General features: G+C 39.1%; 1 protein-coding gene across 1 annotated transcript; it reads right to left on the bottom strand.

The window, feature by feature from the left end:
- Positions 1 to 7,573: 7,573 nt before the first annotated feature.
- LOC144975841 (uncharacterized) lies at positions 7,574 to 8,452 on the bottom strand. Its single transcript, XM_078920031.1, has one exon. It carries the CDS (start codon positions 8,450 to 8,452, stop codon positions 7,574 to 7,576), a length of 879 nt encoding a protein of 292 aa, XP_078776157.1.
- Between the last annotated feature and the right edge of the window lie 9,824 nt (positions 8,453 to 18,276).

The following is an 18,276-nucleotide window of genomic DNA, read 5'->3' as shown; positions in this document are numbered from 1 at the left end:
TATCGATGATGTGAAAATAACGTTTTCTGAAAACGCCAGAAATCTGGGAATTTATTTCAGCAGTGACCTGTCCATGGAATATCATGCGACACAACTTTGCAAAGTACTGTATAGTGAAATTCGCCGTATTGGCCAACTTTCGGCATTTTAAAATCAAAATTCCTTAAAGACTAGTGTCTGCTTTTGTTTTTACTCGTTTAGACTATTGTAATTCACTTCTATCTAATTTCCCAGGTTTCTTACTATATAAACTGCAGCGGTTTCAAAATCAAGCTGCTAGAATAGAACACACGACTCCAAGGCTTTTGACTTTACACTGGTTTCCCATTAGGGCCAGGGTGCTCTTTAAGGTTGAGATAAAAAATAAAGTGAGTAGATGTGACTCATATATAAGGGAACAACACAAAACAAACAACGTTTCGGCCCTTGGCCTTCGTCAGGAGACAGTAAACAAAAACACAAACAAATATGTAAATTTACAAAATATCACATTTTGTCAAATGTGGAAATAAAGTTAATGTGTGGAAAGGGCGTCGAGTGTAGATGCAAGAAGTGGCGCGAGATAAGGAGAGAGAGAGAGGGGGGGGGGGGGGGGGGGGAAGAGAGAGAAAGAATGAGATGGAGAGGATGTGTATATGTTTGTGTATGTGTGTCCGTGTGCGTATGTCTGTGTATGTGTATATATAGTAAAAGTAACTGCAAAAAGGTCTTTAAAATGGGGATGGGGGTGAGAGAGCGATTGATTGGGTGGTTAGTATAGTATATTATACCAAATATATATAAATGAACAAAATGAGAGGAAGAGAGATAGGTAGATAGAAGGAGAGAGAGATGGATAGATAGATAGGTAGATGGATAGAAAGGGAGAGAGGATGTAAGTTTTGTTTTGTTCCCTTATATATGAGTCACGTCTACTCACTTTATTTTTTATCTCCATTTTAATGGCTCATTTAGGCACCTCTAGCTTTTCTTTAAGGTTGGAGTCATGTGTTTTAAATGTTTTCACGGAAGCGCCCCTGCTTATCTCGATGATCTTGTCGAACCATACGTTCCGCCCCGTGCATTGAGATCAGGTGATCATCGTCGACTTAATTAAAGTGCCAAAAAAGGGTAAAAAACTCTCTGACAGATCCTTTAGTCACTTTGCACCGAATGTCTGGAACAATCTCCCCTTATCTCTTCGTGACGTCCCTACTGAACTCGCTTTCAGGAAACACTTAAAAACATATTTATTTCGAGAATTCTTAATTTATTAGTTATTTTATTTGAGCAGAGGATGATCACAGGATATATATATATATATATATATATATATATATATATTATATATATATATATATATATATATATATATATATATATATATTACTTTTTTTTTTTGATATGTTAATAGTTGGATGGTGGAAGGTTGAGAGAGAGAGAGAGAGACTGGAAGTGAGATAGATAGATAGATAGATATAGTTAGTGAGAGAGAGAAATTTGAATGGATTGAAGTTATTGTTATGCGCCTAAAGCTTTATTGTATAGAGGAGTGGGCGCAATATAAATAAACTGCATTATTATTATTATTATTATTATTACTACTACTACTTCTACTAACACCACCACCATCACTACTACTACTACTACTACTACTACTACTACTACTACTACTACTACTACTACTACTACTACTGGGAGACATCCTTCCGTCTCAAGAGACGATGGTTTGCGCCCCCTATGGCTTTGGTCTCATCAGTCTTGTTGAGAACAGCGACGGCTGTGACTCTTCAGATCAATCCTTGCATGGCAGTCTCTACCGCAGTTGTTGCACACGTAGTTTGACTATGTGTAGGTACCACAAGAGACAATTTTAAAATATTTAAAATTGACTTTTCTTACTATATTCAAAAAGCATTCTGATAGTCATGGAAAACACTTTTAAAATTTTGATAATCCATACATAAATAAGAAATTGAGAGCAAATTCATTTTTCAAGAACTTAGAAATTTTTTGCTTGCTAATTGATGTAAGAACATGTTCCAACTTTGACGTAATGTAACTAACCACTAAAAAGATTCATCATACTCGTGATACACATTTTTAAAGCAGAGTGACTAGGTAAATAAAATATAACAAGATTTGAACCAGACACAATTTTATTCCTAAATCTACAGTCTGTTGAAAATTCCCCAAAACACTCGCGAAAGTAAATGTTTTGGCCTCCAGCATGACGAAATAGCATATTCCATATACTATATTAACATAATGATCATACAATATGACATGTAATTCACGTCTTCGGGGAGAGTACTCCAGGGAAGAGATCCACTTTTTTCAGACATTTTCTTCAAATGGTCTTTGGAAAATAAAGAAGTAAACATCAGGAAACGCAATTTTGAATGTTGGCAGAAAAATAGCTATAATCACGAGCAAAATGTATAAAAGATTAAATATCTCTCAAAATAATGAAGATAGAAGAAAAGTTTCACACGCTATAGGAAACCGGACCTGTTGAATTCAAGAATCATCTTAACTTTTTGACAAAGTCAATATTTCCTTCTCAAAATTCGACATGAAATCATGAATGATAAGCATACTGTTCGAACCAGCAGCATAAAATAATAATAATAAATCAACCTCTTAAGAAACCCCTATGATCTCAGGACATCGTGTCTTTACTTCCGCAACGTCTGTTTCACTTTCATTCTACGTTATGGACGTGTATGGTAATTATATTTATATTGCTTGGTTTTGCCTTGGCCCTCTCTGGGATCTGTTGACTTACCCGTTAGTTCTCCTAGATCCCCCGTTAGTTATTAAGAGTTATCGTTCGTGTTACTATGTATGCCACATCTCCCCTCTTTTGGAGGTGTTATTCCCTATTATCCCTGGCGATCACGAAAACGTTCTTAATCGATTCCGATAAATCCCCAACACTTGTGTAAAGTTCCTAACTGTTTTATAAAGTCCCTGTCTTTCATCCTAAATTGTTAGTGTGAATCATGTCATTTGTGGACCCGAGGCCATAAGGTCGTGAATTTCAAATCAATGGAGAATGAACGAGAAAGAAAAAAAAATAAATAAATAAATAAAAACAAAAAAACAAACAAACAAAAAAAATATATATATATATAATCGAGGACCATCTCAGCTCCTGTGTGATGTCCATATCAAAAAGAAGGACGGAAGAGAAAAAAAAATACATATAATTAAGAATCATCTCGTCGCCTGTAAGATGTCCTCAAATGGTTTGTTTTGTTTTATAAATCAAGCCTCTTTGGTGGCTTGATGGTTCTCCCAAAGCTGCTAGTGCGAGTGTCAGCCTGGGGGGTCGATAGTTGCGATGGAAGTCCGGGTGAGGTCTCGCCTGCTGTTTGAACTGGTGGGATATGGGGATCTTGCTCGTCCCTGAGTATTGGAAGATGCAGTGGGTACAAGGGATTTGATGTTTCTGCGAATGGGCAAATTGTTGTTATCAGGCTGAAGGATGTATGGCCTAGGGTTGGGGTGTTGCCTGATAACCTTTGCATTTCGTCCCATATCTTTTATGAATACTTCGTCTCCAGGGTGAAGTTCTGGTTGGGATTTTCTGGCGAGGTGACGTGTGTTGTATTGTCTACACATATTTTCCCGGTGTCTATCCTCTCTTTCTCTGAGCATGTCTTGGTCCAATAGTTGTGGATGTAATTTTTGTTTCAGGATGGGCAACTTTGTAGTCTTCTTCCCATCAGGAGCTCACTTGGTGAGAATTCGTTGAAGAGAGGGGTTGCTCTGTAGTTCAGTAATGCGATATAAGGGTCATCAGCCTTTTTCAACATGGTTTTCAGGGTTTGAATTGCTCTCTCGATCATGCCGTTGCTTTGAGGATATCGGGGTGAGCTCGTTATGTGCGTGAATCCATAGTCGCGTGCAAATTCCTGGAATTGTGACGCACACACACACACACACACACACACACACACAGACTGAACACACAATGTATGTCTTTCACTTCTGGCCAAAGTTGCCTAATTACAACTTAGACTCGAATGATAACAGCGAGTAGGGTGTCAGATTAAACTTCAGTTTTAAAAGTCTAATTCAATTCACACTGTAATAAATCATAATAATGATCATTCTTGATATATTAGAGCATTAAAATATGTAATTCACATTACTATAAAGATATTTTAAATATATGTATTTTGTAATTATTTTAGCGACGATACGAACCCCTTTTAATCGTCGAGCCGAACGATAGGATGCTAGACGACGATAAGTCTGTGGATGTGTGTTTGTGTGTGTGTGTGTGTGTGTGTGCGTGTGTGTGTGTGTGCGTGTGTGTGTGTGTGTGTGTGTGCGCGTCTGCGTGGGAGAGGGTAAACAAAATTTAACACCTACTCGCTAGCCATCAAGTATTACGTATTCATTTCCTGAGCAGTCAATTGGGTATTTAAAAAATAAAATAATGACAAATAATCTAATTGCGATAAATTTGAAAACCTCATTGTTGGAATCAGCTTGAAAAGTGGAGAGAAAAATTGTCTTTGTCTCATAAAAATCGGTCTAGAAATAACCTTTTTTGTAATAGATTTGATTTTGAAAACAGCTTTCTCAAATTTTATAATTTTATGATAATTTCCTTATTTTCCGGTCGATGTTCTTGATTTATAAATCGTTTTTCATTTCTCAATGAGACAAACGCACTGATTTAACTCGATTGATTCAAGAGTTTAAAACACAGATTTCGTGTTTTGATTGTGAGTCCAGCCTTACTAAGAATTCACGAGCGTTGAGATATGACGTAACTATACATACAAGACCTCGTTCTCCACGCCATAGTAGGGCTTCCATTCATCGCTTTCGGTCAACCGTGGTCTTTGAAGTTACACAACATATCCCGCCTGTGATGCCTGTACATAAATCAAGGGCTGAGCTGACTCATGTTGACAAGCGAGCTATCAAAAGAGCAATCGTTGACTGGTCAAAAACTCAGGATTTCATATAAGGACATAAGTTCTTGAAAGCGATACCCACCCACCTGTCAGTGGACAGAACTGATATGATGAAATTAGGGCTCCATAAAATGTTATATCATGGTAGGCTCCACCCTCTATTTCTATTCTGGCGTAGATGTAGACGGCGATAGCATTTCCGATATCATAATGACTAGTGGGCAAAGGGTTAAAGCTTCCAAACAATCCCAATCGTCGTCTATCTCTAATGGGCCCCGTTAGAGCCCCGACGCGCAAACTCAGTAATGACATCAGGTATGCCGTGCGTTGCTAAGATGGACTTTAACTTGTTGACCACACATGAACTAGCCTGCTCTTCTAAAATTCTTATTTCAGGCCATCTGGAGTAATAGTCTGTTACAGCCAGGTATGTCTTGCCTTTAAGGTAGAACAAATCTGCAGCCACTCTTGACCAGGGTCGATCTGGGAAAGAGGAAGGAAGAAGTGGTTCCCTGACATCCGGTCTCAGTTTAGCGCAAACTGTACACTTTTTAATTATGTCTTCGATTTCACTGGAAATGTTGGGCCACCAGACAGCGCTTTGGGCTAGGCCTTTGCATTTGGTAATGCCAAGATGACTTTCGTGAAGGCGATTTAGAGTGTCCATTCTTAAGTCTCGTGGAATGACAATTCTGTTATTGAAAAGAAGAAGATCATTTATGATCGTGAAGCATTGCTGATTGTGCCAATATTGTTTTCCAGGCATATAACCTGGCCAGCCGGTGCTGCAAAACTGTCGGACTTCTGCAATCACTGGATCAGCCTTTTGATGACTTATGATTTCAGTCGTTTTGTGGGAACTTGCTGGGAGTGAGTTAAAGGCTTGTTCTCCCTTGGCTTGAACGTCTCTGTTGAAACAGACGTCCGCTACGCTAGGCACACTTGTTGGTGCTCTGGAAAGAGTATCAGCAATAATCTGGTCTTTGCCCGAGACATGAACAACTTCAATATCAAATTTGGCAAGTCGAAGACGAAACCGTAGAATCCGTGGAGGTAATTTAGAGAGCTCTTTAGACATTAAGAAGGGCACGAGGGGTTTGTGGTCAGTCTCTATGGTGTACTGGAGACCTTGAACATATTCGCTGAGTCTTTCAGAAGCCCATGTTGCAGCTAAGGCTTCCAATTCGATGACTGCATACCGCTGTTCAGTTTCGGTCAAGGTGCGAGATATGTAGCACACCGGTTTTCTGGAACCATCTATCTGGACCTGGATGAGGACTGCTCCGATTCCTTCCTTTGATGCATCAGCCGCGATGATCATTTTCAGATTTGGAGAATAGTGTGCTAGCACCGGGGCGGTGGTCAGTTGTTGCTTTATGGTTTTGAAAGCATTTTCCTGGGAGTCCCCCCAAATCCATTCGTGATCTTTTTTGAGGAGTGAGCGCAGTGGGGTTGTCATGGCTGCTAATCCAGGGGCAACCTTTGTCATCTGATTCACCATGCCTAGAAATCTTTGTAATTCTGCAACATTTTGAGGTGGTGGGAAATTTGTTATGGTATGGATTTTGTCTCGGTCGACTCTGACCCCTGAATCATCGATGACGTGGCCAAGAAATTTCAATGAGTTCTTGGAGAAGGAACATTTTTCATTTAAGGTGAGACCTTCGTCCTGAAGAAGTTTCATAGTCTTTCGCACCCGCTTGTCGTGAGTGGCTTGATCTGGAGCGTGGATGATGATGTCATCAATGTGGCACACTACTCCTTCTTGATCGTGAAGTATTTCGGTCATGGTGCGCTCGAAAACTTCAGAGGCCGACGAAATAGCAAAAGGCAGTCTGTTCATACAGTACCGCCCAAAGGGTGTGAGGAATGTTGTGTATTCCCGGGATTCTTCTGATAATGGTATTTGCCAAAATCCGGATGTGGCATCTAGCTTTGTAAATATCTTACTGCCTGCGAACTGTGCGAGGTCTTCATCTACAGATTTTAATGGGTGAACTTCTCGCTTGACTGCTTTGTTAAGGGATGTCAAATCAATGCATATGCGAACTGAGCCGTTTTGTTTGGGGACGACCACCATTCCTGCGCACCAGTCTGTGGCTCTGTTACTTGTGAGATAATACCATGTTGCAACATTCTTTCCAGTTCCTCTTTGACTTTAGGCATGAGAGGGTGTGCTATTTTTCTTGGTGTGTAGATATGTAGTGGTTCAACACCATCACGCAATTTGATGGTGTATGTTTTTATAAACTTTCCTAATCCTTCAAAGAGTTTAGGGAACTCTTCCCTGAAATTGGGCTTTGTTTCTACAAGTTCATGTACTCTTTTGATCAATCCCAATTTGATGCATGCATCACGACTGAGCAGTGGGTGTTTCTGGCCAGTTACTACGTATATTTTCTCTTCAATGCTCTTATCTTTGTACTTCAAAGTCTTTTGGGTGAATCCCAGCACTTCGAGGTCTTTCCCTCCTGTAGCCTGAAAAATTTTATCAGATCTTTTCAGTTCATTCGGAGTGAATTTGAGGTCTTTTTCATTCATGACAGTGACTGAAGCGCCTGTGTCCAACTTGAAAGGGTGTGAGTCTTCATCCATTTGAATTATGACTGTCCAGTCGTCTTTGCTGGTTGTTAGTTGATATATTTCCCCCAAAAAGTCTATTGAGTTGGGATCTCCTGTGACTGAACCTCTGATATGGATTTTGGTCTAAATTTGTGGTCGCTTGTTTCACTTCCTGACCTACATACTTTTTGGTAGTGTCCGATTTTGCCACAAGTGTTACATCTCGCTTGGCGAGCTGGACATTGCGATCTTGGGTGGTAGGTATAACCGCAGTTTCGACAAGTTGAGTAGGACCTTGGTCTGTCTGATTGCGTTTTTGACATTGAGTTTATTTGTTGAAATTTTGGCGTTGTTGATGCTGTTGCTTGTCCTCTGTTTCTGATTGCTGCTATGTCTGCAATTTTTGAGTCCTGGAAAGCCTTGCCTTGAGTTTTGGCATCTTCTGCTGAGCGGCAAATGTCAATGCATTTTTCTAGTGACAAGTGTCTTTCTTTCAACAGGTCAGTTCGTGTCTGCTGGTCATTGGTACCCGTTACAATTTTGTCTCTAATCAATGAATCTCTGCAATCATGACAAAAGTTGCAGGTCTTGGAGAGTCGTCTTAGGTCAGCGAGAAATGTTTCAAAAGTCTCTCCTTCCAATTGGTTTCTCTGGTTGAACTTAATACGTTCAAAAGTTTCGTTTTGTTCTCCAATAACAAATTCATCGAACTTGGTAATGATTTCATGGAGAGTGCGATCTTCCTCGTCTGTTGTGTATTGGAAGCCGTTGTGAATTCTGAGGGCCTCATCATCTAAGCTATGGAGGAACAGCGCCACCTGATATTTCTGTTCTAGATCTTCTAAACGTGACAAAAGAACGTATGTGTTCCATCTTTGTTTAAATAATTTCCAGTTTTCCACTGGATTTGACCCCAAGACCAGTTTGTCCGGTGGTTTTATGCCCGTGATAACCGGTTTAGTAGTCGTAGCCATGACGGTTAAACTGAATTGACTTTAGCTTCTTATTTTAAAAAAAAAAAAGTGTTCCTCCTAACTTTAGACAGGTTGTTCCAAAATCCTTAAATATTATGAACACAATTGTAGCTTTTCTAGGCTCGATTCATGACACTGGATAAATGTAGGGTATACATTCACTCAGTTTTACTTTTGGGTTCTCAAGAAATCGCTGCACCATGTTGACTTACCCGTTAGTTCTCCTAGATCCCCCGTTAGTTATTAAGAGTTATCGTTCGTGTTACTATGTATGCCACAGGATCCTTAACCGAAAGGGTGCAGTAAAATGTGTTATTCCTATAATGGGGGATGATTTTTCCACTGTAAATCGCCTCTTTGTATGTTATTAGGAGGGTATCGATATATACGTTGGCAGTAGAGTGCTTTCCTCTTATACGGAATCATGCGCTTATTAGCGGCGGGCATTCGGAACATTTTCATGTTCCTGGTGGCGTTGTTCCTGGTACGGAACCTGTTCCTGGTGCGATTGTTCCGGTCGAAGAGAGTTTCGTATCAGTCATGTCCTAAGTAGTGCGGTGCATAAATGACACGGGTACGACGTTCATACTCGTGTTTGTGGTACCAACCACAGACAGACGAGAGGTTGCGTACTCGTGTTTATGGTACCAACCACAGACAGACGAGAGGTTCAGACTGGAGGGAGGGACGTAGGCTGGTTTGCGCGCGCGCTCTCTCTCTCTCTCTCTACACACACACATACACACACACAATACACACACACACACACACACACACACACACACACAGTAACAGTAACATGACCAGGAACTTGTTCCTGGTGGAGGTTCCTGGTACTAGTTCCTGGTTGAGCTATGTTCCTGGTGTTACTGTTCTCGATAACCAAAACCCGTGCGGCACTAGCGCTTATGCCCAGCAGGTGTGTCTTTTGCGCCCTCAACCCCCTACAATCCCAAAGTCTTTTAGCGCCTTAAGTTCTGTGACGCGTGACTGTATCCAGATTTCTGTGTTACTTAATGAACTGCTACCCTTTAGATAGGACGCTAGTCAGAAATAAAGTACTTTCCGTCACACACACCCTAAAGACCTAGCCACCCGATTATTTATGATTAACGTCCCTTTGCTTGAGAGGCGAGTATTGTGCGAACTGAGGTATCGCAAATCTCACCAAAGCCAAAACTGAAAAAAAGATCTCTTTATTTGCTTCTTTTCTCGTCTTAAATTTACAGCTCTTCCCGATTTAAAACAAACACATACAAAAACAAATACAAACAAACAAAAACAAATAAATACACGTCATCCTATTATCCATTTTGATGCAGTTTTAATGGCGTAAAGAATTATTATTTAACTTCTACAGATATAACTGCTTCATTATCCACTAGTAACTCTTATTGTTCCTTTACATAGTCTATCACTATCATGAAAGCATCAGAAAAAAAAAACCTGTTAGACAACGAAGTGGCACTTCGAAGTCTTATTTCTCCAATCTTATAACCATTAGAAGTACCGCTATTCCCAAATAAAATAAACAATAGCAATGCTTTTTCAATTTTCTAACACATTGGGACGAATTATTGTGTGTCTGTTTTCTATTTATAAACTATAAGTAGTGGGTATTCCTATGCAATTGTTTTAAAAACGACATTACACCTTCGACTTTAAAAATCTATTTCAGTTCTAACGAGGTCAAACAATCATTTTGTCATAGCAACAACATGGCCGCCATGAGTGGAGAGTGTGTGTATAAATTCGTCCCGTGTTTTTTGTTTAGTAATAAAAAATTACATGTATAAATTGATAAAAACCAAACGTCGTTCAATGAAAACCAAGGCTAGAAAGTCATCCAAAAAAGATTACACGTTAATAAAAACCGGAAAAATGAGGGATGTGTGTAGGCTGTTCCATCGTTAAAACATACCCACTTACCGACCCGAGTTATCAATTGAAATAACAACATTTATCTTATTCATTTTGTTTTAAACTATCTAAAACATAAACTATGAAGGTACTTTAATAAAATATTCATGTGGTTTTCGTGAACGCTTTTCTTTTTGTCAATAATTTGAGATCTCATTCTCACGGCATTTTAAGTGCTGTTACAAACTACAATGAGGTGTAAAAAAATTCGATAAGGGAGCGTTCACATATTACGTCATCAGCTAGGGCGGGAGGGGGGGGGGGTCTACCAAATGTTGACATGTGTTGACATGGGGGAGGGGGGGGGGGGGGTCAGACCCAAGATGATGTCATCAAAACAGGCAAATCGACGTCATCAGTGAAGTTAATGGACAAATCAAACCCCTAGTATTTGTTTCAGTGGATGGTGGTCCAGATGAGGCTCCAAAAAACGGACAGACACTAACGAGGTCAAACAATCATTTTGTCATAGCAACAACATGGCCGCCATGAGTGGAGAGTGTGTCTATAAATTCGTCCCGTGTTTTTTGTTTAGTAATAAAAAATTACATGTATAAATTGATAAAAACCAAACGTCGTTCAATGAAAACCAAGGCTAGAAAGTCATCCAAAAAAGATTACACGTTAATAAAAACCGGAAAAATGAGGGATGTGTGTAGGCTGTTCCATCGTTAAAACATACCCACTTACCGACCCGAGTTATCAATTGAAATAACAACATTTATCTTATTCATTTTGTTTTAAACTATCTAAAACATAAACTATGAAGGTACTTTAATAAAATATTCATGTGGTTTTCGTGACCGCTTTTCTTTTTGTCAATAATTTGAGATCTCATTCTCACGGCATTTTAAGTGCTGTTACAAACTACAATGAGGTGTAAAAAAATTCGATAAGGGAGCGTTCACATATTACGTCATCAGCTAGGGCGGGAGGGGGGGGGGGGGTCTACCAAATGTTTACATGTGTTGACATGGGGGAGGGGGGGGGGGGGTCAGACCCAAGATGATGTCATCAAAACAGGCAAATCGACGTCATCAGTGAAGTTAATGGACAAATCAAACCCCTAGTATTTGTTTCAGTGGATGGTGGTCCAGATGAGGCTCCAAAAAACGGACAGACACTCGCTGCTTGGGAGAGACATTTCAAGGCGCTGGATATTGATGCTGTATTTGTCTTTACACACGCTCCAGGTTTCAGTGCTTATAATGAGGTGGAAAGAAGAATGGCACCGCTTTCAAAGGATACAGCATCTGTCATCTTACCATTTGATATTCATGGACGTCATCTTGATGGAAGCAACAAGACTGTTGATGTTGATCTGGAAAAAAGGAACTTTGAAGCTACTGGAAAAATATTAGCCAATATTTGGTCCGAGTGGATAATAGATGGATACCCAGTAGTTGGAAAATTCATCCCTCCACCTGAAAATCCAAGACCCAAACTTCAATTTCAAGAAACAGATGATTGGAAGATAAAACACATTCGTCAATCCCAATATCTGCTGCAAATAGTGAAATGCAGTGACAACTCATGCTGCAAACCTTGGCGTACTAACTATTCATCTTTTTTTCCAGAGCGTTTTCTGCCACCACCTGTACCACTTGCTTCATGTGATGATGGTTTGGAGATAGGCAATAATGGAAGATTTGAAAGCCTATTTCAAAGTTTGTTCCTTTCAAAACAGCTAAAGATAAATTGCTATGATGAGTATTGCCCATCTCTCAAGAAACAAGATGGGAAAGGGGTATCACTTCTCAAAAGGCGAACTTGCCCTAAATGTTCATTGTATCACTCCTCGATCACAGCAATGAAAGACCATTAACGAAAATGCGGCATACAAGAAGAACAGCAAATGGGAGAAAGTGATGACGATGAAGATGAAATTGATGATACTATTTATAGTACATTGCCAGAGGTCCAAGGCAGAAACATTTTTGAATCAATTAATTTTATGTTTGGAAATTGAAACAGAAATTCATTCCACTAAAAGACTAATATGCTATAAAATAATTTGCCTCCTATACTATTTTAAATTACACTTTCTGAAAAATTTTTAATAGCACCTGCACCAAGTAGCTTAATTAAAATAATGTTTGTTAGATTTTATCTTTGCAAATTTAAATTTTATGTCCCCATTGTATCGTAAAACATAAATTATCAACAGTTTCTGAAATTAATAAAATGTCTGAATGTGTTTTATCAAACGTTGATAATCAATGTTTATGGTTTGAAAAATGAATAATAAATATTGTGAAATTAAAGTTATCTTTTAGTTTTTATTAAATTAAATGACGTCATCATCTGTTGGGGGAGGGGGGGGGGGTCCAGGTCATGATGACAAGTGATGACTTGGGGGAGGGGGGGGGGGTCTAAAAAGGGCAAATTTTTGATGACGTAATATGTGAACGCTCCCTAACACGCAAAGCTGAAAACAAGGATTTGGAGGGCTTTTTAAAAATGCGATACCTCGGCCATTAAACAACCTTCATTAAAACAAATTGGTAGAAATAGAGATAAGATGTTTGTCTTTTAGACAGACTCGGATCAAATTTTATACCAGTAATATATCGGGTTTTTCCGCTGTTGTAAAGTTTTAAAATGGCATTTTCCTCCCTTAAATGCCCATTTTTTTATTGTTGATCTGGTATAGGAATAACGCTGAAACCTTTCTCTTTCCGATGATACCTACTTTATTACTGTACGCTTTTTAAGGGCCGAAGTATCAACGGTTGAATGACCCGGTTTAAAAACAATCCTTTTTTCGACGCGTGACTAGGTTTTTTTTTTTCTGCCACAAAAATGACGTCTCTTGTGGTACCTTCTGTGTGTTTGGTGTTTGGATCTGCTGCCTCTCTTTCCTCCTTGCTCTCCTCTCCTCAAACTTCTTCTTTCTCCTCTCCTCGCCTCTCTTCACTCCCTCCATCACCGTATATCTCCAGCCGCTGCGGTCGTCAGTCGTCAGCAAACAGACATCATGGAAGCGCAGAGCTGGACGGCCAGTTGGTAGCCGTCCAGAAGCTAGTTCACCGTACATGATGTCTTTGGGTATGCGTCCATCGTCCATCCTGTGTACGTGACCAAGCCATCGCATACATCGCTAGCAGAGCATGAGATGCATGAGTTCGCTCTTTCTAGCACTGGGTGGGCTTCCTGACCTCCCATAGTGGGCAGGGCGGTACGCGAGTGTTTGTTGTTTTTTTTTGCACCAGGTTGGGCCATTTTGTGACGTCATCTGAGAATTACCCTCTTCGCCAACTAGCCTGCACTATTTTTAGCATCGGACAAGGCCATAGGTCAGCGCGCGCGTTGTTCAAGGTTCAAAGGGATGTGCAGTTGGCTAGCCTACACTACACACTACACAATGTACGCCTACCGTATTTTTGATTGTTAATAATAATAAGAAGAAGATAACATACTTTTAAAAAATGTTTGATATAATACTATAATACTGTAGTTGAAGTTTGAAATATAAGTTAGGAATAGAAATTAGATATGAAGTGAGTAGAAAAGTGCCAGAAGACAATAGAGAATAAAAATTTTTTTTCGCGGCGGTGGTGGGGTTTGAACCTGCGACCTTATTGGTACGACAACTCCGCCTGGCAAAAAATTTTTATTCTCTATTGTCTTCTGGCACTTTTCTACTCACTTCATATCTTGTTGTTACCAACATAAGTGCCTGCTCCACTCACTTTTCTGAATTAAAAATTCACCCCATACAACGGAGCATACTCAATGTCTCAATCGTTTCTATGTTATATGTTTGTGATGAGAATATTGGCTATTAAGCTTAACTGCTGGTCAAAATTACTTCGCGATGGTGGTGAACGAATCGGCGATCTCTAGAAGTGGGTGAGAGAGGGATCTAGAAATGACTTTGGGTTTGAAACGAATATTTTTGTGTTCGTGGATAGCTCACACGGTAGAGCCACGCTCTCACCTGCCAGGCGGAGTTGTCGTACCAATAAGGTCGCAGGTTCAAACCCCACCACCGCCGCGAAAAAAAATTTTTATTCTCTATTGTCTTCTGGCACTTTTCTACTCACTTCATATCTTGTTGTTACCAACATAAGTGCCTGCTCCACTCACTTTTCTGAATAGAAATTAGACCACACTATTGTTGTCTTGAGATGTGTCTACAGTGGTAGCTAGTGTGGATAGATGCAGAAAAAGTACGTTACACAAATCAAATGCATTGCAGGGTCTATCTCTGTAGGTCTATTACTATATTTAGGTGATAAATTATTGCACAACTGTGATTGGTAAATTTATAACTGCTGCAAAAATACAACAACAACAATTTTTTTTTTAAACGTAGTGTTTTTATGCACCTCCGTTGACGGTGTATCTTTTATGCACCTCCGTCACGCATGCGCATTCCACCCAATTTCATCAGCGATATTGTGTTTCTGTATTCGGACATGGCAAAAGTTATATTGTGACATCTATAGGATATCTTTGTTAATAAATTTATACAAAAATAATAATAAACTAAAAAATCGAAATATAGAACCAGAAAATAGAAGTTGCATTGAAGGTAAAATAATATTTTAGAAAGACCCTATTAAATGTGATGAAAAGTTAGGTGGCTCCGTAGCGCAATGGACAAGCGGTCAGACTTTAACCTCGAAAGTACTGGGTTCGATTCCCATTGTACACATATATTATTTTTTAAAAAGTTTACTTTATTGAGAAAGACATCTTTTTTCTTTTCTTTTTCTTTTTGTTTTTGTTTTTCAAAAACTTTTTATCGTGTTTTAAAATAAACTTCGGTTTTAATTTTCTAAAATTCTTTATTTATTTGAGATCAGTATTTGTGTGCCATGTCTCTTTTTACCTTTGCTTTTTTAAATTATTGTGAATATTCTTTAATTTATTATCATTGTATAAACGTACATCGGTAATCACTAAGCAGCGTGCAAAACTACAATCTAAAATTATTTAAACCTCATGGTCGTATGCAGTAACATTTTCATTAATTAACCATCACCGCCAACGGAGGTGCATAAAAACGGTGCGTTGTAGTTGAAGTAGTATGAACATTAGTAGTAGTAGTAGTAGTAGTAGTAGTAGTAGTAGTAGTAGTAGAAGTAGTAGTAGTAGTAGTAGTAGTAGTAGTAGTAGTAGTAGTAGTAGTAGTAGTAGTAGTAGTAGTAGTAGTAATAGTAGTAGCAATAGTAGTAGTATTAGTAGTGTAGTAATGATAGTAGTGATAGTAGTAGTAGTGGTGGTAGTAGTAGTAGTAGTAGTAGTAGTAGTAGTAGTAGTAGTAGTAGTAGTAGTAGTAGTAGAAGTAGTAGTAGTAGTAGCAGTAGTAGTAGTATAGATTAGTAGTAGTAGTAGTAGTAGTAGTAGTAGTAGTATAGTAGTAGTAGTAGTAGTAGTAGTAGTTAGTAGTAAGTAGTAGTAGTTAGTAGTAGTAAGTAGTAGTAGTAGTAGCTAGTAGTAGTAGTAGTAGTAGTATAGTAGTAGTAGTAGTAGTAGTTAGTAGTAGTAGTAGTAGTAGTAGTAGTAGTAGTAGTAGTAGTAGTAGTAGTAGTAGTGTAGTAGTAGTAGTAGTTGTAGTAGTAGTAGTATAGTAGTAGTAGTAGTAGTAGGGTAGTAGTAGTAGTAGTAGTAGTAGTAGTAGTAGTAGTAGTAGTAGTAGTAGTATATGTAGTAGTATAGTAGTAGTGTAGTAGTAGTAGTAGCTGTAGTGGCAGTTGTTGCAAGTTGAGGTTAGTGGTGGTCAATCCTAGTGTTGAGTCCGCGTGGAGTCAGCGTTCCCAACGACTTGATCAGATGAGTTTCCCTACGGTTCATATAAACCGCTTGCGTGTCAAAACGACACGTAAAAATAGTACTGTCACGTGATTATTTTTCTCCACGAATCAGCGTGAGACGGTAGACATGGAGGAACCTCTCTGACCCATTTTTAAACCTGCCTGTTCCCAAACTGGTGCAAAAAAAAACAAACTCGCGGGCGGTACACACTGTGTCTTCTATTCCCTTATATCTGTTTTCCAACATGCTTTCTGTCTTTGTCTTGGAATGAGATTATTTGGTTTTGTCCTGGCCCTAGCCGGAGCCCTAGCTACAGTCAAATGCATAGTTATTGTTTTGGGAGATGATATTTTTTTCCTTGTAAATCATCTCTCTGTTATTTATTATTATATTTGTTACTTTTAATGTATAATGTAAGCATTTGAGTGTATTCCTCTTTGTTGGATTTTGTGCTTAAGTCCGGATGAGACTTATAGGTGATCTCAAACTAAGTACATTGGTGGTATGCTCTTGGAATCTACATCTGATCCCTATTTGTTCCCAGTTCCCCTATGTCTTACTCTTTCTTGGGTGCTTTAATTGTAAATCTAGAACTTTTTACTATCCCATTTTCTTCCTTTTATACTGGCGCTGATATAACCTAAATGTGTTGCAAGTGCCGTAAAACTCTTAAAAATAACAAAACAAAAAAAACAATGTGAGTTGGTTGTTGGTCCACACTCTCTTGCTCAGTTGTGCCATGACAGCGGCAGCTTTGGCGATGCGCTTGTCTAATTCTGCATCAAGTGATAGATTGCTGGTGATGGTTGTGCCCAGATGCGTGAAGTGATCATTAATTTCTAGCTCCCCATTGTCAATGCTAATTGCTGGTATACAAGGGACATCCTGAGGGGATATAGAGGGGACTACTACTACTACTACTACTACTACTACTACTACTACTACTACTACTACTACTACTACTACTACTACTACTACTACTACAGTCCACTCCGGATAATCGCAACACCTTGGGATCAGCAAAAATGTTGCGATTAACCGAAGTTGCAATTATCCGAAGTTGAGTTTCCTGTCCACTATTGCAACATTTTACACAAATATGGTAAACATTGCTCTGAGTCCACCACAGACTGGGCAATTTGATTGGAATTTTAAAAAATATACGACAGCCATGTATAGATTTTGACAAGCAAAATCAGATTTGAGGCAAGCCGACATCTTAAGAATGGATTCACTTTCACATTTTGTTCTCAACATGTGTAAGAGTCCAAGAGATTAGCCGTTATGAGAGCCAATGAGGTCTCACCAAACCCCGTTGGCTACAATGAACAGTTGTTAATCACTAAACAAAGATATCATCGCTCAGTCTCTCCTCACAACTGTCATCGTCTACCGGTTGTCTAAACCACACCCAGCCCACTCGCCTCATGTCTAATGGTCACAGATGACCGCACAAACCCGAACTGCAAAGCCCTGCCTCTTTTGTCTCTAATAGTGTGACACACTAATGAAGTATTAAATCTCACCCACTCTCGATTCTTCAACATGTCATGATTTCACATGATGAACTCTGATAATGAGATTTTTTTTGATTGATTTCATGAATTTGCATCCTTTGGAGGTCGAAAATTTGTTGCGATTAACCAGTGACTTTTATATAGAATTAATTCCGTTTCTTGGGAAATGTTGCGATTAACCGAAAGTTGCAATTAACCGAGTTGCGATTATCCGGAGTGGACTGTACTACCACCACCACCACCAGCTCGTAATTACACGAAACCCCAAAGAATAGAAAGTTGATGCTTAGGTAAATGTAATATGAGCAGAAAGAGCATATTATATACCATTGATTTCAGAAGAAAATATTGTAATTCCCCAGGTCTTAAATTTTGTTTAAGGTAGTAAATTTTGCTGGACACCCTGTAGTGTCCATTTTAATCTTTAATTCATTTTGACAATAACCACTCCAGCACAGTTTGCTCAAACTCCACGGGGCGTTCAAAAACGTTCAAGGAAACTGTACATTGCCATGGTGTTTGATGGGAAAGGGGGGGGGGGGGGGTGGCTGAGCAATGTGGTATTTGCTTCTTACCCGAATACCTAGTTTGAATATCCATCTTCTGTGCCGTCAACAAGCCGTT

This window comes from Berghia stephanieae, chromosome 6 (genome assembly GCF_034508935.2).
Source record: "Berghia stephanieae isolate SIO BIC M18660-M18661 chromosome 6, UCSD_Bste_1.3, whole genome shotgun sequence".
NCBI classification, from domain to species: Eukaryota; Metazoa; Mollusca; class Gastropoda; order Nudibranchia; family Aeolidiidae; genus Berghia; species Berghia stephanieae.
Note: the sequence above shows the minus strand (reverse complement) of the source record. Positions and strands in the feature narration are given on the sequence as shown.

Excerpts from the sequence above, each read along its gene's own strand:
- LOC144975841 (XM_078920031.1), bottom strand. The coding sequence starts at position 8,452 with ATGGCTACGACTACTAAACCGGTTATCACGGGCATAAAACCACCGGAC.